The sequence below is a fragment of the Cottoperca gobio genome, chromosome 19 (assembly GCF_900634415.1).
Source record: "Cottoperca gobio chromosome 19, fCotGob3.1, whole genome shotgun sequence".
Taxonomy (NCBI): Eukaryota; Metazoa; Chordata; class Actinopteri; order Perciformes; family Bovichtidae; genus Cottoperca; species Cottoperca gobio.
Window position 1 is genome coordinate 9,219,492 of NC_041373.1, and position 25,930 is coordinate 9,245,421.

Consider the following 25,930-nt stretch of genomic DNA (forward strand, 5'->3'; position numbering starts at 1 on the left):
TTACGTAAGTATTCTTCAGTATTCCTTGTTTTGTTTTGTTGTCTTTCTTTTTTGGTTTATTTCTTGGTTTTGTTTCTTTGATTTAAATTGTTGACAATTCTTTTTTTTTTTTTTTTTATAACTTGAGATCAAAGTGGGACAAAACTAATACAAATGGAGAGAAGGGGCTTGCCATATTTTGCTGCTTGTATAGAAGATATCTACGTCCTGGAAAACAGTGAATATAATGGATATAAAGGGGGGAAAATTAGGAATAAAAAACATTTTCAAATGCAAGTGAAGTTTAGCAGAGAACTAATGTCATTCCTTTTGTGGTAAAGGTGATTTCAGGCCCTGAGAAGTTATTTTCAACAGTGTCAAAAATACAGCTCTTTGGTAGAAAAATGCTGCAGAGCAGAGTTTGAAAAATGATTCTATAAAAGCAGCGAGCAAAGTTTTTAGTGAAAATGACCGTGTTAGGAAACATGTTCAGGCACATAACTCTGCACTGATGAATCTTTCCCCATTTAAAATAAAAACGAAATCACTCAGTGACCGTTTAGTTGCAAAAACTTTATTGTCCGTTTGATGTTTTCATTTACATTTTCATCCATAGTTCTAGAAAAGTGGGGGTCTTACAGATTCGGGACCCATTCCTTTGATATCACTGGTGCCAGAGAACGGCTTCATCTTCACATTCGGACTGTGATCACATGACTGTTTGCAGCTTGGATATAGTAATGCAGTCCTCTTGACCGTAAACAGTTCGGGTCAAGGGAATAGGGAACCAGCAACCGATATACACTGCAGAAGGATATGGTCCGGCTTTATGTGTGTGCAGTGATCCATCATCCAGTTTTCTACAGGAGGGTGCGGGCTGACCTAGACTAACATGCTTACTCTACTATCGCCTCATGCACCGCAAAGTGTGTCGTCTAGGAAACAGATAACAGTGCATTAAATGTTGATATTGTCCCTTTTCAGTTTTTCGTTATGCGAGTGTGTAAACCTTTACAAATTAATTGTTCACATATTTTCATCCACATTCTAGTAAAACGACACAGTGTTTTGCAACAAATTAAAAAACACGGGAACGGAGAACATCAACAACAGGTGAACTCTACATTAAAGTTACACAAAACCAAAACAACTAAAAGCTTCACAAACGAGGAGAGAAGGGCTCGTCGGGATGATAATATGTGGATGAACAAAATGCCATAGTGTGGTTTTTTAATTCACCGTGTGATGTTTCTCACAATAAATCCCTTTACAATGGAAACATTAAAATAAAAAGAATGAAAACTAAACACATTGAAATGTTTGGATTTGAATTTTTTAGTTTGAACTGCACAGAGGAGGAGGTGCAGCTTCGGCATCTTTATTGCTTGGTGGTACTTAAGATTCCAGTTGCACTACGGTAATACTGACATGCTAAGATGAAGCTGCAGAAAGAGAGTATGGCATGGTGGGTGCTTTTGTGTTTTTAAAACCAGTTTAGTGTTCAAAGTTAATGTTAATTTCCAGTTTAAATGTCACGTACATTCCCCTTCTAAGAGTTCCACGTTCATCGTCCTACATTCTGTGTGACGTGTCTTTTTTTGTTTCTTTTCAGTCCATTTCTGTTCATTTTGGCTCGACCGCCGCCTTACAAGTCCGAGGTTGTTTGAGTGAGAGGAAAACATCAGCAGAGGTCGAAAGCTGCATGCGAAGTCGAGACGTGAGCTCCCTGGTCCGAAGAGAGGAAACAGCACGTTTTAGTTCGCCAAGGTAAGGTAGGCCGGTGTGAGCTGACTTTTAAATAGTGTCCGAACACTTGTTCAACATACAGTTTATAAGAGAGAAGAAGAAGTACATTAGTAATAAATCAGATTGCCGATCACAGTAGCCCCTGACTGTTTGGCTGGTAATAGAGGAGAGGAAAGGAGCAGCATGTATTTTTCTAGAGATAGTGTCACAATACAAAGCTCTCATTGGTTAGACCTACAGGTAATAAATAATAACGTAGCAGTCGGCTAAACAATCCCACAACAAGAACAAAAACAAAGAAACTCCTGCGAGATAAAAGTGCACAGACGACAGACACGTGATGCCCTTCTGTTCCTCTTCCCTCCTCTTTCTACTCGAGGAGTTTCAGCGCCAGCAACGACAATCAAGACGGATGGAGGGGGGGGGTTCCCTGCAGGATAGTATCCAGCGATGCAGCACTATGGCAGGGTAAGCTGACTCTGGACGGAGAAGTCTGTGTGTTTCTGTGTGTGTTTGTTAAAGTGTGTTACACAATGAGTGGTCCGCGGCGGGGATGTTTAGGACTCTGGCCGTCCCTGTTCTCAGCCCCCAGCTCCTCCATGTTGATGTTGCTGGTGGAGGTGTGGTGGGAGGGGGGCTCCAAAACAGGCCTGTAGCCCCCGAGGTACATCAGACCTGAAGGAGAGAAGAAGACGGAGAGACAGAGGACAGTTATGTTGCAAAATTGTCACCCAGAGGGAAATTTTCCCAAACCTTTGAGGACACAGCGGCAAGACAGCAGTAGAGCTGCAAGGGTTAGCCGAATAATCGATCAGTCGATTGACAGAAAAATAATCACCAACTATTTTGATAACAGCTTGAAGTAATTTTTCATGCAAAACAGGCAGTAAATGCTGTTTTTCAGCCGAGATTTCATTTTATATTAAACTGAATATCTTTGGGTTTTGGACTGACAAAACAAGACATTTAAGGACACCTCGGACTTTGAGAAACTGGGAATATTAGAGAGAAAAATGTACACTTGGTTATCAAAAAAGAAAATGCGACAAAGTGCAATGGATTACTTTGCTTTTTTTTGGAGTATTTTGTTTTTTGACACTGGTTTTCAACTTATACAACTCAAATACACATATAAAAAGAATAAAAACATTAATAAGTTATTACTTACAAGTTTATTCTGACCGAAAAGGTGTAGGCTGAGGCCGTACCTTATTACACCTACCCCTTTTACTTTCATTATTTTGTACAATTGTCATTATATTTTTTCACTAAAAATGAAAGACAAACAAAATAAAATAGATGTATTACATTACATACACACAAGTGTTCGTGCCTCAGTTTATTATTTGTTAGTCGTCTTGTTTTTTTTATAGTTTTTTAAATCTATTATGTATATTACACATTTTCATTTCCTTTTCAAAACTACCATTTATCACACTGCAGTCTTCTGGCCTACATTTCAGTTAAAAGCAAAAGTGAATAACGGTAAACTTCAGACAGGGAATGAAATTAATTATTGATAGCTTTATGTCTTGACCACTGAGGATATGAATAATAAATAACACCAGCAATGAAAGCTACCTCACCCCAACTATTACTGTGCAACTTGAAAGTAGGAGAAAATATAACGTAAGGCAGATTCTGAGCTGCATTGAGAGAGCAACACTGCATCACATTTTGAAAGATATTTAATTACTGAATTATACTGTATTTTTCTGAATCCTGAAACAGATAAAATGAGTAATACACAAAAGAGGGCGATTGTTGTGGTACATGCAAACTACAATATATAACCCTGATCTAGCATCTAGCCGTAACTCCATACCTAGTCCTCAATGTGCACTGGGCACGACTCCTCATCTGTCCATCCGAAAGAAGGCGAAAGAAGGAAGAGAGACAAAAGAAATGTCCAGGAAAATAGAGCAGAAGATGTGAAGAATGACAGGGGGGGGGAAGAAGAGAAACAGAGAGATAACAAAACACTTTTACGACACAGAAAGAGAAAACATGTCACACCATCCACCATAAAAGACCAAAGGGGGGATGTTAGGTTCAGAGGGGTGAAGGTAAATCAGGGCTTTAGAGGCTGAGGGCTACGAGAAGGATGCAGAGCTAAGGGCTGTGAAGCAAGTTTGAACCCAAAACTGTTAATCAAACATTAGAAATAAAAAATCTAAATAAAATTGGCACCTTTAGCTCTGATCACAGTAACCCGGCGAGTGTTATGAAGCAGGGAGGAGGATAAGGAGAAGACGGGAGGTAAGATGGAGGGCTGTGAGGATGAGTTGCAGATGTTTGGCAAAGCGGCTCAGAGCTGACACTGAACATGAACTTCAAACTCTGGGGATGGACCAGACTCTTTTCTCTCTCACACTCACGCAAACGGAAAAACACAGCATGCAGAAAGAGTCCGTCAGACACACGACAAGATGCACTCACAGGCACACAAACACACACCAGGGCTTTGGCTGAAAAGGAGAGAGAGAGTGCACAGCTGACCGGTACGGAAAAAGCAATGAAGCACCACAACACCAAAAGGGTAGGGATGAAGAGAAGAAGGAAGGCTCCAGATCTTCATGCTACAAAACCTCCTCTCTGGTCACTAACTGCCTTCAAATATAACTTGTTTTTCTTGTTTCTTTCTAGCTTTAAAATGCATTAGCATGTTAGCAAAGCAAGCTAATGTGTCAGAAAGCCTTAATGCTTCTGACTCATGCACTCTTTCTCTTCCTCACTCCCCCTCACTCTGATGCCCAGTCCTCGGCTCTCATCGGTCCATGTTCGAGAGGTTGCCACTCACCGGCGAATCGGCTGTCGGGAGCCTGCTCATTATCCAACCCCAAAGAGGGTGTGTCACAGAGGGCGACGCCCTGATTGTTATTGGCCAACTCTGGACACCTGCTCCGCCCACCTGCAAGCGAGGGCAAAGGTCAAACAAGAGCAGCCAGGCACAGCAGGGGGGGAGTGGGGCAGGCAGGGTAAGGGAGGGAGGAGGGGAAGGTGTCAAGAGGTGGAGGGGTGAGGTTGGCCATGCTGGAACGGCATTAAGAAAATAATAAATGATTTTCAGACATAAAGACTGCTGATATTTTTCATTTGGCTTCATAAATTCTGTGAAATTTAAGATATTATACTCGACTGGTTCTCAATCTGCGGGGGCGCACGTGAGCATGTAAAGTTGAACGAATGTGACTCACGAAGGAACAATAATCCAACAAGTGTGATCGGATACTCGCAAGGCTCGTTTTGCAACATTTAATTAGACAGTATGACATGTACAAAATGTACAGATTGTTAACAGGAAGAAAAAAAAATAGAAGTGATGATCAACTTGTTCTCTAGTCTACATCAATATAGCAGGAGAGTGTTTCCTTTTCAACTGTACATTAATTTATTGGGTAATTCTTTTACAAAAGGTGGCATGACTTTGTTGTGACAAAGCACTAAACAAATAAAGTCTATTATTATAAACATATAGGGTTGGGCGACATGTTGAAATATACATCAATAATGTTGCCATACCATTTATATTGTGGTGGTTTACCACCAGTATAACAAATTGATTTATAAGATATTTAATTTCAAAAAGGACATTTTCATCTTATCCAACAGCTTCTTAATTGATTTCTTAGAAATGGTATTGTACCATGACATAAAGTATTGTATAAGGACACCTTGATTATAATAATATATATCATGATTAAGGGTTTTTTTATCCATATTGCACTTTTATTAAAAATATATTTTATCTTATAAGATTCACCCCACTTTGACTCACTGCTCTTACATTTAGCTTTGATTGCTCAGCATTTTATATATAAATATATGAATAATATATAAAGCATAAACAGACATGTTAGGATATATTTCATGTTTTTGTATCATTTAAAATGATCCGCCATTGTTTATAAAGCTGCCACTCTGTACTCATAATCTCACTTTCCTAACCATCACTCAACACAGCGTTTGCTGATACTAAAGCACGACACACTGGCTTCTATTTTTCTCATTAACTGGGTACGCGGACAAAATGAAACAAGGTATTCATATAAATTGTCTGGATTAGCATGTTTCTGTCGTTTCCAGCATGGTCAGATAACAAATACTGACATGTTTCATCAAGTGCCTCATGCCTGCAGCGTGCCTGTGTGTGTGTCTGTGTGTGTGTGTGTGTGTGTGTGTGTGTGTGTGTGTGTGCTAATGAGGAAGAAGATGACTGGATGACTGGCAGCTCAGCACAGAGACACAGACAGGGCACATACAGAAGATGTCTGTCAGCGCTGGTGCAAGATGCAAACATACATCCTACAGCACGCGTGTGCACATTCACAGTCTGTCAGGCAGCACAGGTCCGCTCGTCTCCTAAAGAACTGAAAGGTCATTCGTAACTCACAGGTAGATTGTTTCAGGCTGGCCCCAGGTGTCTCACACACACACACACACAATCCACCGAACAACTCATTTACATATACACGTTATATAAACTGTTGTCAAATGAAGGTGACCTTGTTGTTTTCTCTTCAAGCCTTAAAAGGTCATTGACGCACACACTCTGTACACCACAACACTTTGTTTAGTGCTCCATCACTCTCTCTTTCTCACACACAGACACTTATGCACACACACTGATGAGAAGCTTTCACTTCATGATGCAGAAGCTAAAAAAAGCAAATGGTGCAGAGCTTTTTAGAGTGCAAGCACGTAAACGATAAACCTCATACAGTAAATCCACAAGCACACATGGACGCACAAACATTTATAATAGATAATAAGAGGTGCAGATCATGCAAATGCAAGCCAGCAACACAGGATGCCTGTACGTGATCATTTCCTGTTGTGAATGAAAGGATGCTCCGATCGATTGGAATCAGTCGATATTTATTGCCATTAACTTGATTACCGGTCATTAAATTCAGCAGCAAGGAAACAGTGATTGTAAAATAGGGGAAGCGTATAAATGAAAGTCACTCAAACTGACTTTTTACTGTCTCGTCCGTCAGCTGTGTAACAACTCAGGGATATATCCTCCGAAGGATGCAGGGTTGGAAACAGTATGGTCTCCTATTATTATATTTACGTTTAGTGTGTTTTAGCTGGCTTGCTAACGTTAGCCTGCATTCAGAAATCCCCGGGTCCAGTCACAGATGCTAAAGTTAAACTAGCTGTTGATGGTCAGTAAATACATCCAATGCAGGAGGCTGGCTTTTTGCTGAAGCACAATGTCTCGTTGATATTTTCTACACCTAAAAGATTTTTTTAAAAGGCATCATCATTGAGCTGTGCTGTGCTGTGTAACCAAAGTACACTATAGAGTCATTTCTACTCATCACGTTTGTTGACAAACCTGCAATAACTGAAACAAGTTGTGAATACAACGTTGATGAATCATCACTTTTTAAGTTGACTTGTTATCAAACTGTTTTTTATTTACACCAAGCAGTTACAAAGCAACATTAACAATAATTTAACTTGTGTATCTGCAGAATATAAGTCCAGTATTCTCTCTCTTTTAGCTCCGTTTTTGGTTTCTACCAACTCCTGAGGGAAATATCTGTCTCTTTAGCTGCTAAATGCTCCACTGTGTCCACCAGCGAGTCTCTAACTGTGTCTGTGTGCTGTTTGGTGCTGAGCATGTAGTTTACAGGGGATTTTATGAGCTTTTCCCCTGAAAACAGCTGCCCGCTAAGGAGGAAAACGATGCTATGGTTTAGCAATGAGCTGAAACTCAAACTCACTTTAGAGCTCCGTACATTGAGAGGAGCTGCAGATTCCGGTGTTTTGTTTGGATTGCGTTGTTATGACCTATTCGGTCTTGAAATATAGACTTTGGAGGATCCAGGGCCTGATTTGGAACACAGCCTGACACAGTTAATGATCCCGTTTATCTCTTCACAAATTAAAGACAAGCACTGTTGTTTGTGGTGGGGACTCACTCAGGCAGCATCTTTGCACTGCCGGTGTCTTAAAGGCACTGTGAGCCTGTGGTCCCATTCTATGAGATATTGGAGGAAACACAAAACTTCGAAGTCCTTTACTAAACTAACACAGGATCATTTTGGATGATTTCATGAGATCACAGTGTGAGAATCAGATTCGAGGAGCCAGTTCTTGGCACCTTCAGTGTGAAGCAGACCGAGGTTCTGGTGCACATACTGTCTGAGAAGCCATTCACTGCAGTTTAGACACTTCATGTTTGGGTGGTTTCAGCCAACATAACGTGCATTTTGAAATGGACTGCCCCATCTAGAGGACAGTATCTGACATAGGATCCCTTTATTTTGAAAGGGTTGTCATTATTAAGCCAAGATTCAAAAAGATTTACTGACAGCTACAATATATTAGATCGACCACTCAGTCCATAATGTGTAGCTGTATGAAAAGATGCATTTCTTTTTTACATGGCCTGAGAGCAACAACATGCAAAGGGAGGTGAGAGGTCAGGGGTGAAGGGGTGAGGGATTGTCACCATAGTTACCTTTCCCATTAGACGGGGAGGAGCAGTCCTCTTCTGTGACATCGTTTCCCTGGAGAAAACAGAAAGAAAGCTCTAATAGTTCTTTTGTTTGTTTGCATGTCTACTCAGTTTAACTCCTGTATTTCTACACAGTTGCAAATTAAGATTAGGCTACATTAATATTATCAGTATTATACTTTTTGTAGACTGTAGGATTGTTTCCGACTCGTGTAATTCAAACATTTCCAATATTTCCTGAGGTTGTGAAGTATTATATTATATATTCAATCCATATTTGTTGGCGTTTAGCCTTAAAACAAAAAAGCATCTTCACTGCAGTCAATAAACTCCCACTTGCTGCACAAAACAGGGGACAAGTTATACTCATTAAAGAAAACTGATTTAATAAAAAAAAAGGCTGACATATTTAATATGATGACTCATTTTTATTCAAATTGAGGATTTAGTATTATTGTATACAGCGCTATAGGACTTTATAAAAGTTAGATAAATAGATAAAATGACACATCAGTGTATTACTCACCTCTGAGTCCTGCTCCTCTAAAGCCACGGAGTAGTTTTGTTCCTTTGGCTCCTGGGAAAACTCCTACATGAAAGAAAAGATACAAAGTGAGACGACGCGTTTTTCAGGATCTTGCAGCTAATTTCTCCTCCATCCCTAGACTCCTCACCCCGTCCTGCTGCGACGGTCCTCGGCTCTCCATGGGGGCGTCCTGGTTCTCTTCGCCCTCGGCGTCTCCCCCCTCGTCCCCCCCAGGCTCGCCTTCGGCCCCGGCCAGGTAAGATCCTGACATGGAGGACATGGTGTCAGTGCTGATGTGGGAGTGCTGCGAGTGGGACGAGGCCATGGACATCACTGACTGCACCAGGCTGCTGCCTACTGGGTCTGACAGACAGACGGACACACACATCACGGTCGGGCTACAGCTCCTTTTTTTTTTTTTTTCCTTTGGTTGCCGGTTGAGATTAAAAATTGTATTTATAAAAAAATAAAAATAAAAAAAGTGTACTACTCTTACCTCGGGACCCCAACTGATTGTCAAATCATCTGTTCTTTGAAGTAAGCACCTCGAGCACACTTCTTATTGAACCCTCCACATTTTATTAAATTTACTTTTAGTGTGTGTGTTTTATTTAGTTTTTTTGTACGTGTGGTTTTCTTGTGTGTCTCTTTCTGAGAGTTGGGATGGGTGGGGGGTTAGAGGAAAGGGTTTGTTTTATTTCTCTGTTTGAACATACCAAAAGAGAAGACATTTTGGAACAAAGATTTGTATTTTGTATTTGTCATTTGTATAATACTGGAGAAAGGTTTTATTGTTTTGTTTTTAATGCTTCGTTGTCAAATTAAAGGAATAGTTTAGGGTAATATGCTCATTCACTTTCTTTCAGATTAGAAGAAAAGATGACAACGCTCCCTCGACTGTGCACTAAGTAGAAGTAAGAAAAGTTCCTACCAGCAACCTTAAAAGCTCACAAATTAACGTGCTAAAACTAAATCTGTCTATGTGAAGCCACATGATGTCATGATTTGTTATTTTTGATGATGCCGAACTGTGAACACTGACGAAGCTGTCAGATGTTATTAGTGTTTAGTCTTTAAGAGATGAAGGTTGAGCGATAAATGTATTACAGTGATGTTGGAGGGCAGAACAAGATGTTCTCAATATCTCTCTCTCTTAAATTCAGACTTGTGCCGTGTTGAAACTGAAATGTCATAAGGTCCAAGCAAGTAAGATTGCTGTTAAGGCTTAACATAAACATGTATAAAACTGAAGACACAAGTCTGATATGTAAAGTCCCATTTATGTAATAAGATGAATGTCTGAAAGAGGCTTAAATACATTATGAGCTCCTCTGAGTGGGGCACATTTTGTTTCTGCTTGTCTCACTGAATATTTCATTCATTTGCTTTTTATTTGTGTTTATTGTTCTGTATTTAACACTGCTGTAATGCCCAACACCCACACACAGAATGAATCAAAGTCTTGGGTTTTATTGACAGAAAGAAGATCAAAAATAATATTTAGATAAAAGAGGGGAAACAAAGGATTGCTGTTGAGGCTTTACGTAAGAGTGAAGTTATGGGACTGACATGTAAAATCCCATTTATGTAATAATATGTGTATCTGAAAGAGAATTAAATACATTATGAGCATCTACTACAGTTTAAACAATATGAAGCATGAAGAAAAGAAACAATGTCTTGAAGAATATCTATGATAATAATGATTTCCCTCTGCAACATCCATATGTTGCGGTTTTCACTGCTACTCCGAATGTTTGTGTTTGTCACTTTAGATTTGGTTCTGTGTGTGGGCTGGCATTACTGTCTCTGTGAGGACCCATTTCAGTTTCAAACCATCGTAGTTAGGACATTTTGGCCTTTTTGGACAAACGTGTATGTGTGTGTACCTTCAGGGGAGGTGATGGTGGAGGAGAGTGGGGTTCCCGTGCAGGACGACTGGTCGATGGCCCCAGACGAGGAAAGAGTCAGGTTCTCGCTGTCTGGAGTCACTCCATGCTGTAACACAACAGCGGTAAGAGAGGAACACACACACACACACACACACACACACACACACACACACACACACACACACACACACACACACACACACACACACACACACACACACACACACACACACACACACACACACACACACACACACACACACACACACACACACACACACCTCCTGCTGGTCCACGGCAAGTTTATGACGACAGGCCTCCGATTCACTGCAAGACTTCTCATCCTCCTCCTCAGGAAGCACAGAGGAATTCTGGGAAAGGGACCTAAAATAAACAACATAATGGACGAGCTTCAGACAGAACTAACAGTGAGTGGGTTTGATGTACCTGTACTAACACAGAAATGGCCAATTAAAAGAAATGTATGTTAAAAATTGTTAAATTTTCTTCTCTCTTTCTTTTACGTAAAGCATGCTCAACAAGGAAACCGTAATAACAGGACTGTAAACTACAGTGAACATCATATTTTGGATTAGTGAAGAAATAAAATCAAGCAAACGACCTTTTCAAAAGGCCGGACTACTTTTTGGTTTTAAAAAAATTCCAACGTAGCGATAAGTGCATCTGCATTCTACACTCTGTCAGTTAGACTCACTTTGACCCACTCTTCTTGAGTTTGAGTCCCTGACTGGAGTTGGAGTGGTCGAGAGGCGAGAGGGAGCGGGCTGGGGTCGGGTGAGGCTCACTGCTGTACGGGGGCAGCGTTCCAGTAACGTTGCTGGGACCAGAGTGTAGAGGAGGATTTACCGAGGAGGTGTTGAGGGGGCCGTTCAACGCCTCCAGTAGAGACACCACCTCGTAGCCTGGAGGGATGTGCTCTGACGCCTGCAAACCAGGAGGGGACACTGGTGAGTTCACTGGCACTGGGACTGATCGTCATTTCATATTTATTCAGTTTTCCTGTCTCACCGAGTGTTCCTCCGAGTCAGAGGTCTGTGAAGTAATGACGGGGTTAAAGCTGGTCGGTGACAGAGGACTGACTTTCTTCCTCATGGCTCGGATTTGCAGCAGAGCTCTGAATGCTGAAAGAAAAACAAAATGACAGTAAATTAATTTAAATAATTAGTATATCTAATAATTGCAACGTCAATGGCATTAACAAAGTTGCATTTTGAGATCACAAGATGAGAAAACATTTACTTTTAATAGGGAAAAACATCTATTAGTAATATATCATTTATGAAATGAATCATCTTTTCCATGAGGCTTCAGGAAATTAAATTTGGGTAAACTTGGGGGGAAATATGTATTTCCCAGAAATGCCTTTCATGCCTTTCCTTCCTCCCTCCCTCCCTTCCTTCCTCCCTTCCTCCCGTGTTCTACTTCCGTGTTCTATAATTACATTGTTTAAAGCTGAATATGGATCATTCTGTAAAAGTATCTTAATTCAGATCAATGTGTGAACTGCTAAAGTTCAGTGATCAAAACATTGTGAATAGAATAAAAAGTAAAAAGAAATATGCCAACACTATCAATATTAGTGAGACTAACTACCACTAAAAAAGGTGAGGATTTTAAAATACAGGGGGATCTTGAAAACAGGGTATTTTGTAAGACTACAGATATAAATGAGCTGAAAGTGCTGTTGAATAAGAGGCGATGACGCGCTGTTTTGAAGCATGTTGTCCAGGTCTAAAAATAGAAGAGAGTGCGAAAGAAAGTGTTTACTGTTGCTGAACAGGTCTGCTGAATATTGGTTGAAGAGAGGCCACTTTAGGAAGAGCGAGCGTGTATTCATGGTGGAAGGTCATATGAGGACAGCCTGATCTTATCATCTCAATAAAACAAAAGAAGGTCAGTGAATGAACGAATGAGACTGGAGCTGCAACAATCAAAAGAAGTCAGGGACAATACGCAGGAAAAAGAAAGGTAAAAAACAACTGTTCCATTAATGTTTTTGTCCGTTTTGTGGTGCTGATCACAGCTCTGACAAAGTAACTTTGTAATGTGGGTTTTAATTCTCATTTTCTTACTTCCGTTCGTCTCTAACTCACTGGTTCTGTCTGCTATTGTCTCGCTCCCTCTGTCCGTTAAAACAACACCCGTTTTTCCCAGATGTTACATTTCAGATGCAGTTTCCTCTGCTGTCAGTCAGCGGTGCAGTGGCTATTGTTTAAAAAAATATTTTTGTGCCTCTGTATAGGAACTCCTAAAAATACATACTGCATGAGGCCAAACTTGCAATTATCAGTGCAGTCCTTAAATAAAAAGAAAATTCATTCCAAACAGTAGCACTGTGACATCTATAATGCATTATAAACATACGTACAATGCGTTATAATCTGCTTAAATCACTGTATAATATAGTTATAAGCACTCAGAAATATTCGTAATGCTTGATAATGATAACACATTATAAAGCATTTCAGATGCTCATCATATCATAATACTTCATAATTGCTGCACACAAGGATCACAGTGCATCCTAATGGTCATAGTTTTAATAAATCTAAATCTTTGTATAATGCATTGTAAAGTGATTTTAAGTTACTCTAACTGGTCATTGGGTGCTTTAAGTGAAGCAATACAATTCCTGAGGTATAGGCAGATATAATACATTACAATCTGGTACTAAGTGACTATAAGGGATTATTGTTTGAAGTAAAGTGAAAGAAATATCCTTATAATCTAAAATGTCAGTGAGTGACCAGCAATTATGAAGCATTATGATACCTGAGCTCATTCTAAAATGCTTTATAATTGTGTTATGATAAAAAGCATTATGAATATTTGTGTGCTTATAACTATACAGTGCTATAAGCAGGCTATAACACATTCTAAGTATGTTTATAATGCATTATAGACATGGGCGTCATAGAAAGTGTTACTCTAAAATTTAGAGGCTAAAAATTGCCCTCAAGGTACAAAACACATCTTTCTTGTTTTTGATTTCTCCTCAAACTTCAGAAAGAAATTCTTCATCGCTGGTGGGAACTCACGCAGTCTGCAGATGGGGCAGCAGTTGGCCTGGTAGCGCAGAGTGTCTGCGCAGGCGTTGCAGAGACACAGGTGTCTGCACGGCAGGATGAGTGTGTCTCGCACATCCGACAAACACACCACACACTCAGCACTGTTGTCACTAATCTCATCGTCAGCAACCTGGAGATAAAAAAAAAGGATTTATTTTTACTACACTGCCATGTCACTTCTGACGCACTCAAAGAGGACCGTGCCGTCTGATATTTACCTTTGATTCTTGGCTGTTGTATTTGTTCTCTATCCCATAGATCTCCTGCAGTAGATAACTCACTCCATCCACCTGGGAAAAGGAACACAGTGAAGAATAAAGGCTGCAGGTCTCATGGGTTTAGGCGTAATGTTCAACAGGGAAACAAAGATTTAATGTTTTTTTCCGTCTTTCAAAAACATAAAAATGTTACACAAAAGGAGGAAGGAAGAGAGAGAAGAAAAGTATTCACCACTTGTTTCTGCTTCAGAGGCTTCACACAGTAGCTCCCGTCCATGTGCTGCCAAAGCAAGCAACAGTTGTTTATTACTTTGTGAAATTTACTCAAAACTTGGTACAGGACGCCCTTCATTCTTTATTCTTGTAACTCCAGAACTTGCCTGAGAATCTTCACGTTTTTAAGTTTTCTTCTGTATTAAGTAATGTAGTGATAGTTGTCTGTACATCCAGGGGTATATTTCAAACAGTAACGGCAAATAGCTCATTCAGCATACTTTTAATAGTGTCAATTTGCCAAAATGTAAAAAAAACATGTTAAGTTAGTTAATGTAATACTTTGATATGAGATTAGATATTCTCCGGGTTCTTTGGTACATGATAACATTGTTTATCTTAAATGTCCCTTTGGACCTTTCAAAAAGGTCCAAAGGGTCAAATGTAAGACTAAAAAATACCCAGATTTTAGAAGCTGCTAATGTTTGGCATTTTAGCTGGAAAAATTACTCAAAACGATTAACCAATTATCAAAGAAAAAATAATTCCTGTCACTAGAGAGGAAGTTTCTCTGATAAATGTGTATTGGAGAAAAATTGGCTTTTAACCGAAGGGAGTAAACCAGTTGAAGGTCCACAGGGGCGCATTGTTGATCTCATGCTTTCAAAATATGGCTCTGATAGTATAAAACATTTACAAGAATGGTGTAATGAATGTGGTTTCCCGGCAGTAGGGTCATTAAGTACGGCACAGATACAGAAACTAGGCATGATCTCCAATGTTATTTTATACTATTTTAATTCTGCTATTTTTATAATGGTACTTCAGACTCATTTACATCATCACTGTGATTATTGTTCTGTAAATGATCTTATTCTGTCTATTGTTGTACTAATTGTTATGTTTTTGCTGTGAAGCACTTTGGGCTGCAATTCTTGTATGAAAGGTGCTATACAAATAAAGCTTATTATTATTATTATTATTATTATTATTATTATTATTAATAAATAGTTGTGGCTCCATCTAAGAGCCTGGGCAATGCCTGCAGAACAGCAAATTCCTGCAAACATATTGTGCCTGCCACACTTTCTCTGATAAAGAACTTTCTTACCTTTTCAAATGTAGCCAGCAGAATGTGAGAGTGGCCCAAATGTTCTGCAGAGATTAAAAATACAAACAGCGGACAAGTCTTTGCTTAAAATTCTGTAGCTCTACTTTCGCATCAGACCATTAGTGTGATAAACACACAGAACTCACCTTCCCCCTCGTCTACAACAGCCTGCACCACCATGGGGAAAACCTCTTTGTCCACATCGAAGAGCAGCTGAGGAGAGAAACAAAGTAGATTTCTCTTATGCCCATATATATATATATATATATATATATATATATATATATATATATATATATATATATATATATATATATATGCATATGGTTTCACAGCTCAGCCTCATACAGGCCTGCGTTTCAGTATTCTGCCGACGGAGCTGCTCACCTCCTCGTCAGCCCACTCGCTGAGGTTGACGGTGTGTGAGGGCAGACAGAACTGCTGGCACACTCCCCTCTTGAAGTGCACCGTCTCAGACTGCAGAGAGCTGTCCTGGGGCAGGTAACTGCAGGAAACACATAAACAGTCAATGCACAAAATAGATGGAGGGGGGGGGGGGGGGGTTATACCTGCCGCAGTTTCACTTGCAGAAGATTCATTTGTTGATACAAGTGCATTTTAATCTATTTAAACTATGACAGGTTTTAATTTCTGTTTAAATGTGGCAGCTACTAGTGCTGAATACATTTGAAAGATTGTGTTATTCTTTTTGAAGTGGAGGATATGCAACGTCTGCTTGCTTCCGACATCTTGTCTGAACAGAAGTCGAATCACAGACAGCTTTCTATGCAAATACTGATATATAATGCAAAGATATGTAAGGCCGTGTTAGCATCACTTATTTGTGTCTGCATAAATATTTATAGAAATGTTTTTTCTCTTCTACATTAGCCTGCATTTATTTTTTTCAATATTATAAATGTTTAATTTTGGGACAGGACAAACGCAGCTTTTTATTTCCTCTGCGGTCCACAAATCTTTTCTTCTTCAAATGTTAAGATCTTTGTACATTTTAGGAGAAGTAAAGTGTGCACACAAGAGCAATTAAATATATGTCAGAGGGACACTTGAGAGAAAATAGAGTTTAAAAAAGAATAAAACAACATAACAGGGTTATCTATTTGATGCCTCCACAAAATCTGGCCGTAAGTGCCTTACTGTACACATTTGACACACTCGGTCCAGAATTTAATGAACACATTTTTCTGAAGACGAAGAGAAAAGGTCATCTTTTGCGTAACATAAATGTCATTTAGAATATTTATTCACTCCTGTATCGTGGGGGGTTCAGGAAGTAACCAGCGCCCTTGTGAGCGCTATTTTACAAGCGGAGATTAAAATGCCAAACACATATTCATCAGGACGACTTGCCTGAACATCAACATTTCCTAAAAATAATGTGGAAAATTGCGAGGGCAGATCAGCGTTAAGTATGCTTTTTAGTGCTATGTGAAACTCTGCCCAGAAAAGTCTTATCACTGGACACTCCTCAAACACATTTCAGTGATTTGCTTCCCTAAACCCACACTGTCTCCAACATTTGGCATCCACTCCAGCAAAATGTGCTTTCTGCTTCGGTGTAACTAGCCTGTATTTCTAGTTTGAGTTTTGGATGACTAAAGGTAGCAGATGTCCCTATTTTGATATTTACTAGAGATGCAATGATTCAACTTATTTTCTCTAATGATACAGATTCTGATACCGAAAACTGATGCCAGTTTCCACCAAATTATCTCTGCTTCAGTGTGACAGTTTAAGAATGCACCTGCGGTAGACAAGTTGCTCGTGCAAAAATATTTGAGAATAGTATGTCAAAATCAATGTTACACATATTCAACATTTGAGAGGAAGTAACTTGTGCTGGTCTCGAGTGATTGCAGTTTAGCGTTCGATAATAAATCAGCAGGCGCATTAATGAAGCTGCAATTTGAGTCGACACAAAGAATAACAGGCAAATTCTACTTATTGAAACTTGATGCATACATCAGTAAAATGAGAAAAACATACATACATACACACACACACACACACACACACGCGCGCACACACACACACACACACACACACACACACACACACACACACACACACACACACATATAAAACCAAAGTGATTTTTATTGGATTTTAGCAAAATAATTGATATACATATAGTGTTTTTTGTGTCATTTATAAAAACATGTTTTCACTTACACTGGCACTCCATTGTGAAACTCCTCGATGGCCTGGTAGTAGATGGTTATGGCCACCTGTGTGTCAGCGTCAAAAGTGAACTCTACGTTGTAGCTTGCCCTGTTCTTCCCCGCCGCCTCGTCCCCCGGCAGCTTCAGGTCCTCGCTGCACCTACGGGTATCAGCGTGAGAGATAAGGACGAGGGAGAACTTTTTTCAAGTAGTAGAGAAAAGAAATCTGAGCAGGATCCAAACTCCATTTATGTTTGAGTAAAAGAGTCATGGAGTGTGTGCCATAATAAAACAGGCGTGTAATGAACATATCTAAAGTCATTTATTTACCTTCAGATATCTGAGATTTGTTGTTTGTATAGCATTATTTGTGTCATTTTCATGGATAAGGGACATTTTATGCTTTTATTTTTGGCCTATATTTTGTAATTGGATGTTATATTGTTATACTTGTTACAACTGTGTGTTTTGAAAGTAAGCTTGAATTACAAGCACAAAACCATGCATGGTATGACACTATCCCTTAAATTAGCTGCTGTGGCTTGTCGTCTGAAAATAGCTCAGTGGGCATTAAATTAGACAACAGTGGTGTAATGAGGGGTGGATGTATGTTTAGGTGGATGGAGGTGCGTACCTTACGAGCCGCAGAGTGTCCTTACGGATGTTTATAAGGCTTCGTAACGTCTTAACTGGTTCCTGAGGTGGAGGGGCGGCGTACGGAAACTGAAAACAAAAAGAAAACAAATTATAGATTTAAAATACATGTTATGAGAGTGAAGAGTAGCAGCGTTCATCTTTGCCTCAAACTGCCCCGACATTCCTTTCTTCACCGCAGGAAATTCAGGGTTACACAATGACTGCTCCCGGTTTAACCTTAACAAGTGTTTCGGTTGGTCAGCACCAGCGAGATCCTGAGTGCTGAGCCAGAGCGAAAATAATCTGCTCGCGTGGTGTCTTTCCATGGACGAGGCTGACACTTCAGACAGTGTTTAGGCACATTTCTGCAAACGCAGGGACCACAGGAGTGTGAAACAGTCCAGGGTCAAACAGACTTTATTTCAAAGACCAGATGAAGTCAAGTTTTCTGCATCAGGAGAATTTTGATAGCAGACAAGGATGTGAGATACCTTCTTTTGCACCATTTTCTCTTGTGTCCAACATTAAAAACCACAAAACCTTTAAACTTCACCCAATCTGTGGTTCACTTCTCAGCACTCTTTTGTTGTGTGCTTGAAGCCAGAAGTTGCTGACTGAGCGTAAAGAGGAGAGCCGAGGTGGTTTGAGGAGAAACATGCAGGATGTGGTCAGATACCTCCACACTACAAGCCCTCATCTGTCCGTGTGTGTCCGTGTGTGTGTGTGTGTGTGTGTGTGTGTGTGTGTGTGTGTGTGGCACCATTTTCAGTACTTTTACACATCTGGGCTCAGCAGGAGACACGCCTGTAAACTACACAAACAAACACGCACAGAGTAAGGGATGCTGAAAAGAAACATTCATAAGGAAACTCACAGGAAACACTGAGGGTCTTATAACATATTCAAAAGTACAAAACTTAAGAGCAAAAGTCTTTATTTCAAAAGCTTGGAATATTTTCCTTTTCAAATACAGGTGAGTTTTGTCAATAATGACATTTTTAAGACTGTAAGTAGCATTAACATTACTCTTTCTTGTCCTGTGTTATGCGTGAAAAGAATAGCATCTTAAATGACCTAAAACATTACATTAACCGTGTTATACATTAGCCTAAATAAAGTTCAGGTGATATCAGCCTGTTTAAGAAAGCCAACATATATTTTAACCCACTAAAATTAAGTGAAGAAGATCCTAATATAATATTTCCTCTGGAATAAAACTGAAATCATAAACGTCTCTTCAAAACATATACATTAAATAAAGAAATTTAAAATCATATTTTCCAGTTTTTCTTGAACTCACCATATTCAACAAGCTAACGTAAGTTTAATGCTCGCATTATTTGGATCCATTTAATTTTTTCCACACCCTGCTAACGTCAAAATGCTAATGTTGGTCACAAACGTCTACATAAAAGAGTGAAGATAAAGTTTGCTCAGTAATATTGGAACATTTCTAGCACTAAACAAAAAGTACAGCTGAGCAGAAATGTAGAGTTTTGATGGCGCTAGATGTAAAGCATCCATCGAAGTTATTACAATTCATCCTGATGGAAACATGGATGTGTGTAACAAATTCCAAGGCAATCCATAAAATATATGTCAAGACATTTAACTAAAACCAAAAAATGTCAACCTCATCATGGTAAAGTGAGGGGATCACTAAAGCGATTAGGGTTCATCCTCTGGACATCATTAATGTACAAAATTTCATGGCAATCCATTCAATAGTTGTAGAGATATTTCAGTCTGTACCAAAGTGCTCGACTGTCAAACCGTCATTGATGTTAGCATGGCTTTAAATTCATTCTGTAAATCTATGTGTTTCAATCAGGAGTTTCTGAAAAACCCTAAATATAGCTTGTCCATTATCATATTTGTAGAGCGGTGCAGGAGGAGACCGAGAACACAACAACTGCGGTTGGTTTTCTGATGCCACGGCACCATCTGCTTAGAAACCACCAAAACATTATATAATGAAAAAAAATCACCCGCTGCATCCTGTGCCCACAGTAGGATTATAAACACCCGCATAATCGGGCGAAAAATGGCACTCCTAATTTTAGCCCCAGTCTAGACTGAAACAGCAGTGCGGCTGAGATTAGCACACAGTGATGGAGCTCTCCATATCATCTTTACTTTAACTCCCTCCAAGCCTTCTAGTCTGTGACAAATTCTCTCTTTCCCCTCCAAACTTGAGCTCTTTTTGATCCGCAGCTCTTATTAGTTTAACCTTCAGGTTCATGATTAGGTTGAACGGACCCTCCGGAGGAACCGTCGCTTATCAGCTTCTCTGAACGAGGGAGCCAGCAAACTGACATTTCACTTTTAATTAGATTGACGGGATGAGGCGTTGAAATTAATTTCAATGACTGACAGTCTGAAAGCCTGTTAATTGCCAGTGCAGGAGTCACGGCTGCTAAAACGTAGCAGCTGTTTAATGACAAGGAGACAGATACTCCTTTTGGTCGATAGCTCAATTAGTCGATTGACACAAAATTATTTTGACAATCGAGACATCTGTCAAGACTAAAGGCCAAACTAAATTATAGCTTTGCTTTTGGACTGCTGGTTAAAAAAATAAGCAAATTGAAAAGACTTTGATGTCTTCCACTTTTTTCTGACACAAAAACCTATTTAAAAAAATGATTAATCTATAATAAAAATACTTGTTGGTAACAGGCCCAGCTCCTTTCTTTACGGTTCCCCTCTTTGTATATAAACTTGTATAATCTTGAAATAATCTTGTTTAATTTTGGGACTGAAAGTTCATTCTTGATCAGAAAGTTCAAAAAAAAAACGTACCAGTTCAACTTCTAGGCCAAAATGTGTGAGAACTCTTCCCTAAAATGCTCATAAAACATTCAAACTTGAACATCGACAACTCCTTGACAACTCCATCCGCAGAGGAAGATCGTCTGAGGTGATCGAAAGCTCCAGAACAGTCACTGGGTCAAACTTGTGGAGTGAGATGGTTTGAGTATTTAACGTTTAAAGGGGACATACCATGCTCATTTTCAGGTTCATACTTGTATTTTAGGTTTCTACTAGAACATGCTTTAATGTTAAAAAACACATTATTTTACTCCTACTGTATTCACCCTCTTTCTCAAGCGCTCCTTTTTAGCGCCTGTCTCTTTAAGACCCCTACAGAAAAAGCCCAGTCTGCTCTGATTGGCTTGTCCACCATCTTTTCGGACCGAGGCAACCTACAAAAAACTGATCAAGTTATTTCACCGTTTGTGTTGTTGGTATGCAATCCTGATTTCCACATGTGTGTGTGTGCACAAGCACTGAAAAAGTAAGGTTTTCATAATATGTCCCGTTTAATACAGCTGTTAGTGTGTGAGAACACCTACCGCCACAGGTCTGGTCCCCAAGAAGTTAAGGTCTGTGTTTTCCCCAAACAGGTAACCCTCCGGATGGGTGGAGTCAAACTTCTCTCCCCCCATGATGAAATGGCTGGCGAAGTAACTCCCTGCACACAGAGAGACACTCACTTTTAAACACACTTAACTCAAAATACATCACATCATCGGAAAAACACATTTATGACAAAGACCTTAGTGGTGAGCACAACATGGCTGTGTCTTCAATTCTCATGCATACCAGACATAAAAATAACAACTATTTTTATATATATTTATTTATAGATTCTTTAAACCAAGTTAATGATCTCTGTTTTAAGAAAAATATGATTTGAAAACTCAAAACCTTGTGTGAATTGCAAGAAACATTGTTAAATTATATAAATAGCTTCAAACACTTAATTCCTTGAAATAATAAATGTCTTAATAAATAATATAAAAAACAGAAAATGTAACATAATAATGTGAAACAATACAAAATAAGGCAAATCTCTGCAAGAATATGAGACTTTATTTTAGTAAATATTTAAAGAAGTTGATTTTCTTTCAGCTATTCTAATAATAAAGCTCAATAATCATGGGAAAGTTGAATAAATAAACTAATGTACTTATCTTGCCCCTTCTTTCATTAAAGAATAGGCCCAGTGATGGACAAAAATACTATTTTAAAACAGACTTTTTGCTGTCATTCTTTTGTCAGTTGTGAATTCTACCCACATGACACTTCACTGGCATGAAACATTAATATTTCCCTTAAATATTTGAACCATTCGGCTGGCAGGTTATCCACAGACACCTCCAGTCACTGCGACAGCCAAATAATCTCAAACTGCTCGGGCTTTACATGCTCAAATTGTCAAATACACGTAGCAGGTAATACAACAAATGACAGGAAAAAGGTAGCGTTGTTTTTCTTTTCTGATTTCAAGAAGCCAAACGAAGCCCTGAAAACATTTGTGAGGGTATTCTGACAGTTGGGTTGTTAATGGGTGTACTGCAGATTGTCCACCTGTTTACCAAGACTTTGGGCCGCTGACAACAAAACTAAATACTACCTTTTAATCACAGGGTGAGCTAATATCATAAGACTGTAATAGTGGTATGGAGTCTTTAAATACATGCTGCACAGGCAACTTGTGTATCTGCTGCTCGGAGGACTTTTAGTCTGGCGTCTTTTAGACTTAATAAAAGGGACAGCTCCCTCCAAATTCAAAAATACATACATTTCCTCTTACCTGTAGTGCTATTTATCAGTCTAGATTGTTTTTGTGTGAGCTGCCGAGTGTTGGAGATATCGGCCGTAGAGATGTCGGCCTTCTCTCTAATATAATGGAACTAGATGGCACTCGGCTTGTGGTGCTCAAAGCACCGAAAAAATACATTTGAAAAACTCAACAGCCATGTCTCTTTCCAGAAATCATGACCCGGTTACTCAAGATAATCCACAGAACTTGTTGTGTTTTGGGAGCTTCCATCCTTCTTTGCGGTGATCCGGTTGGCAGGTGTAGAAAGAAAATAGTTCCTACATGAAACTGCTCAAAACAAGTTCTGTGGATTATCTTGAGTAACCGGGTCATGATTTCTGGGAAGGGACATGACTGTTGAGTTTTTCAAATGTATTTTTGTTGATGCTTTGAGCACCACAAACCGAGTGCCATCTAGTTCCATTATATTAGAGAGAAGGCCGACATCTCTACGGCCGATATTTCCAAAAATCTGCAACTCACACTAAAACAAATAAAGACATAGCACTGCGGGTAGGAGGGAAATTTTGGGGTGAACTGTCCCTTTAATTCTGGAGAGGAGAAAGGGTTTGTATGCTGTCACATTGAACCCATTCACACTGTAGAAAAAAATCTATAACTAGTCAAATCATGAACTAAAAAAAGCCACAATGACGACGCTCTTTCTTCATCACCTTATTATTATTTACAGCAGGTGGGAGAGGTGAACGGATTTGTCACCAGATCCCAGAAACAGGAACTGGGGCTGACAGATCGGTTTCACCAGCAGCCATCGCCACCACCTTCCTCCCCTCCCACTACTGCAACCAGGACTGTTATATCACAAATTCATAGCGCTTGTGACTAATTCAGCTATATTATGGTGAGAGAGGCGCTAATGGCCGCCACAAGTCAGTGGCAACAACAGTTTTTCTTCCCTTCCATCCTTTCTTCAGCACATAATATTACTATAGATCTAAGATATTATTATGAGCCCAAAACTTTGCATCTGACTATAACTCTACTTCTATTCCCCAATTATGTTCCAGGTCTCATTTTGTGAGGGGTTTTCATTTACTTTATGTCTTTGCTTACACTAGAAAGGAAAAGCAATAACATTGTTTCTTCACAATACGATTTTGTGACTGTAATACTGGACTAAACCCTGGTGGGGAGCTGAACAGTGCTGCAATCAGAAAATGTCACATAGAGGAACAATAAAAAGACAGATTCAAAACACAAGAGGTCAGCTTGAGGTCCAAAGGACAGTTTGTGAGAAGGGTGAACTGGGGTTTAAGAGAGTAAGGTTTGATATATATTTTTGAAAGGTTTTGTTACAGGTGCCAATAACTGAAATAGTGTATCAACGTGAACCTTTAAAGCATTTTAAAAAGGAAGGAAAAAATCTCAAATGCATAAGTGTTTATGTTGTCTTAAAGCAAACAGTGGTACAAATTATGATTTAAGTCAGAAAATCACTGATCAAAGAATAAATAAACAGGATAAGAATATGATGGGTACTAGTTGGGTTTTGATTAGAGCTGAAACAATTAGTCAATTAGTCAAATGACAAAGTATTTTTTAAGCTAAAGTGCCAAAAAGTCTCCAGCTTTTAAATGTGAATTTTTGCTGGTTTTGTGAATCTTCTATGATGAAAATATTAAAGTTGGTCAGACAAAACATTTGAAGATTTCTACTGGACGATTATGGTGGATGATAACGATGACATTTGATACCTGGGAAAGAGATTTATTAAAATTTTGTCTATGCCTTTAAATTAGTATTGAATTAGCTGCCCAGTAGTCAATTAACGACACAAAATGAATCAACTATTTCGAAAATCTAACCATTTAATAATTTATTTTGAACTCTTTTGGAGCACTTTGAAGATGACAACCTCAGCTCTGGGAAATTGTAAATAACATGTTTCCCTATTATGACATTTTATATTTAACATCAAATTAAAAGTATGATGAAAAAAACATTGGTTGCAGTTCTATAACAAAAACTGAACACACCAATAACGTGCATTGATGAAACGTCTCTACTGCTAATGATGATGGTGGTCTTTTCATTTTCATCCTCTTGGGATCCATCATTCCATATTTAAGGAAACAGACAGACTGAGGCATTCATGATGCCAGCAACACAGGTCCAGCTCATAGATGCACCAAAATAAGAGCCAATCCCAGTTATGATTCTGACACTGATAGTAGATGAATAGATACAAATATATGGTTAATTTGAAAGGGGTATTAACAATGCACGGGTACACTGTGTATGTTCCTGTGTTGCTCCATGGACAATTCAACAATGCTGCAGTGCCATAAATACATTACAATACATGATCAAATGTAATAAATGAACATGAAGCCAAGGTAAGGTACGATTTGAACAAGTTAAGGGAGAATTAAGTTGAAAGTAAGCTCAGAAAAACCAGTTATTGGTCCTCTCCTCTCTCCACAGGTAGGTCGAATGCCCTGCAGGCCTGCAGCTAAAGGTAAGATGGTGATGTCTACTTTTCATTACCCCCAATGCGTTTAAAGCACAAAATAAACAATCTGCATTGAAGCTTTAAAGCATGAAACAGTAACCCGCCCTCCGTCTGACCTGTTCGGTGACTTACCAGATTTCGGTGGATAACGGTACACCGAACTGGACGAAATGTCCACTTCTTCCACGCCTATGTTTTGTCTGCTTGTTAAAGCTCCCATTTCCAGTCAAATAAAGACCACACGGATTAAAGGGCATAACACTTCAAGTTCGCTTTGTTCGCGGCGTCTCCTTTATTCCCTATCATTTAATCCAGTTCGTGCTGCCCTGCCTGTCCATTTCTGTCGGGTCCAAACCCCGCCGTGAATGTGACCGTCCTGGGGGATTAGTTCTCCGACCGCTTATCCCTCCCCGGTCAACAGCTCGTGTTTGAGGCAGAAAGCAGCCGCTGTAGTCCCTTTAATAGCGGAGCGGCGCGCTCATGCTGTGCCGCAATCGCACAATCAAAGCGAAAAATCTCCGTGCCTGGTTTTACTTTAAGGGCGAGTGTGTGACTCAAAACAGCCGTGTGCTCGTCGACATCTCCCGGCCCGCTGGATGTTGATCACACATCATCCTCGGTGCTTCTCGTTGTTGGATCCTGTCAAAGAGGTCCGAGGCTCCCCATGACGTAAGGCAGGCACAAATCCCGGCCGTGGTTTTTGCGCAGTCCTCCAGCAGCAGCTAGTGCCGACCCACTTTGTAACGTGACCTTCCTACGCCAAATGTGCGAGTAGCGCTGACT

General features: G+C 39.5%; 1 protein-coding gene across 5 annotated transcripts; it reads right to left on the minus strand.

Annotated features, from left to right (window-relative positions):
• Positions 1-537: 537 nt before the first annotated feature.
• Positions 538-25,899, minus strand: rnf157 (ring finger protein 157). Of its 5 annotated transcripts, XM_029456888.1 has the most exons (20): positions 25,280-25,895; positions 21,422-21,540; positions 18,064-18,152; positions 17,440-17,589; positions 15,634-15,751; positions 15,393-15,459; positions 15,247-15,290; positions 14,155-14,202; positions 13,923-13,994; positions 13,675-13,834; positions 11,645-11,757; positions 11,331-11,560; positions 10,897-10,999; positions 10,613-10,721; positions 8,872-9,086; positions 8,724-8,786; positions 8,201-8,249; positions 4,526-4,636; positions 3,551-3,585; positions 2,266-2,400 (listed from the first exon to the last, which is right to left on the minus strand). In XM_029456888.1, exons 1-19 carry the CDS (start codon positions 25,365-25,367, stop codon positions 3,551-3,553), a joined length of 1,983 nt encoding a protein of 660 aa, XP_029312748.1. In that variant the 5' UTR covers positions 25,368-25,895; the 3' UTR covers positions 2,266-2,400. The 5 variants fall into 5 exon arrangements, with proteins under 5 accessions (XP_029312746.1, XP_029312745.1, XP_029312747.1 ...); XM_029456886.1 differs by lacking the exon at positions 3,551-3,585 and having other exon boundaries at positions 538-2,400; positions 8,872-8,987; positions 25,280-25,892; XM_029456885.1 differs by lacking the exon at positions 3,551-3,585 and having other exon boundaries at positions 538-2,400; positions 25,280-25,886.
• Between the last annotated feature and the right edge of the window lie 31 nt (positions 25,900-25,930).

What these genes read in the sequence shown, in the direction of transcription:
- rnf157 (XM_029456885.1), bottom strand. Translation starts at nt 25,367, where the DNA reads ATGGGAGCTTTAACAAGCAGACAAAACATAGGCGTGGAAGAAGTGGAC. An exon ending in TGCTGGCTACATTTGAAAAG is followed by an intron (nt 14,203 to 15,246) that starts GTAAGAAAGTTC and finishes TTGCTTTGGCAG; the next exon opens with CACATGGACGGGAGCTACTG. An exon ending in CTGACTCGGAGGAACACTCG is followed by an intron (nt 11,561 to 11,644) that starts GTGAGACAGGAA and finishes CCTGGTTTGCAG; the next exon opens with GCGTCAGAGCACATCCCTCC.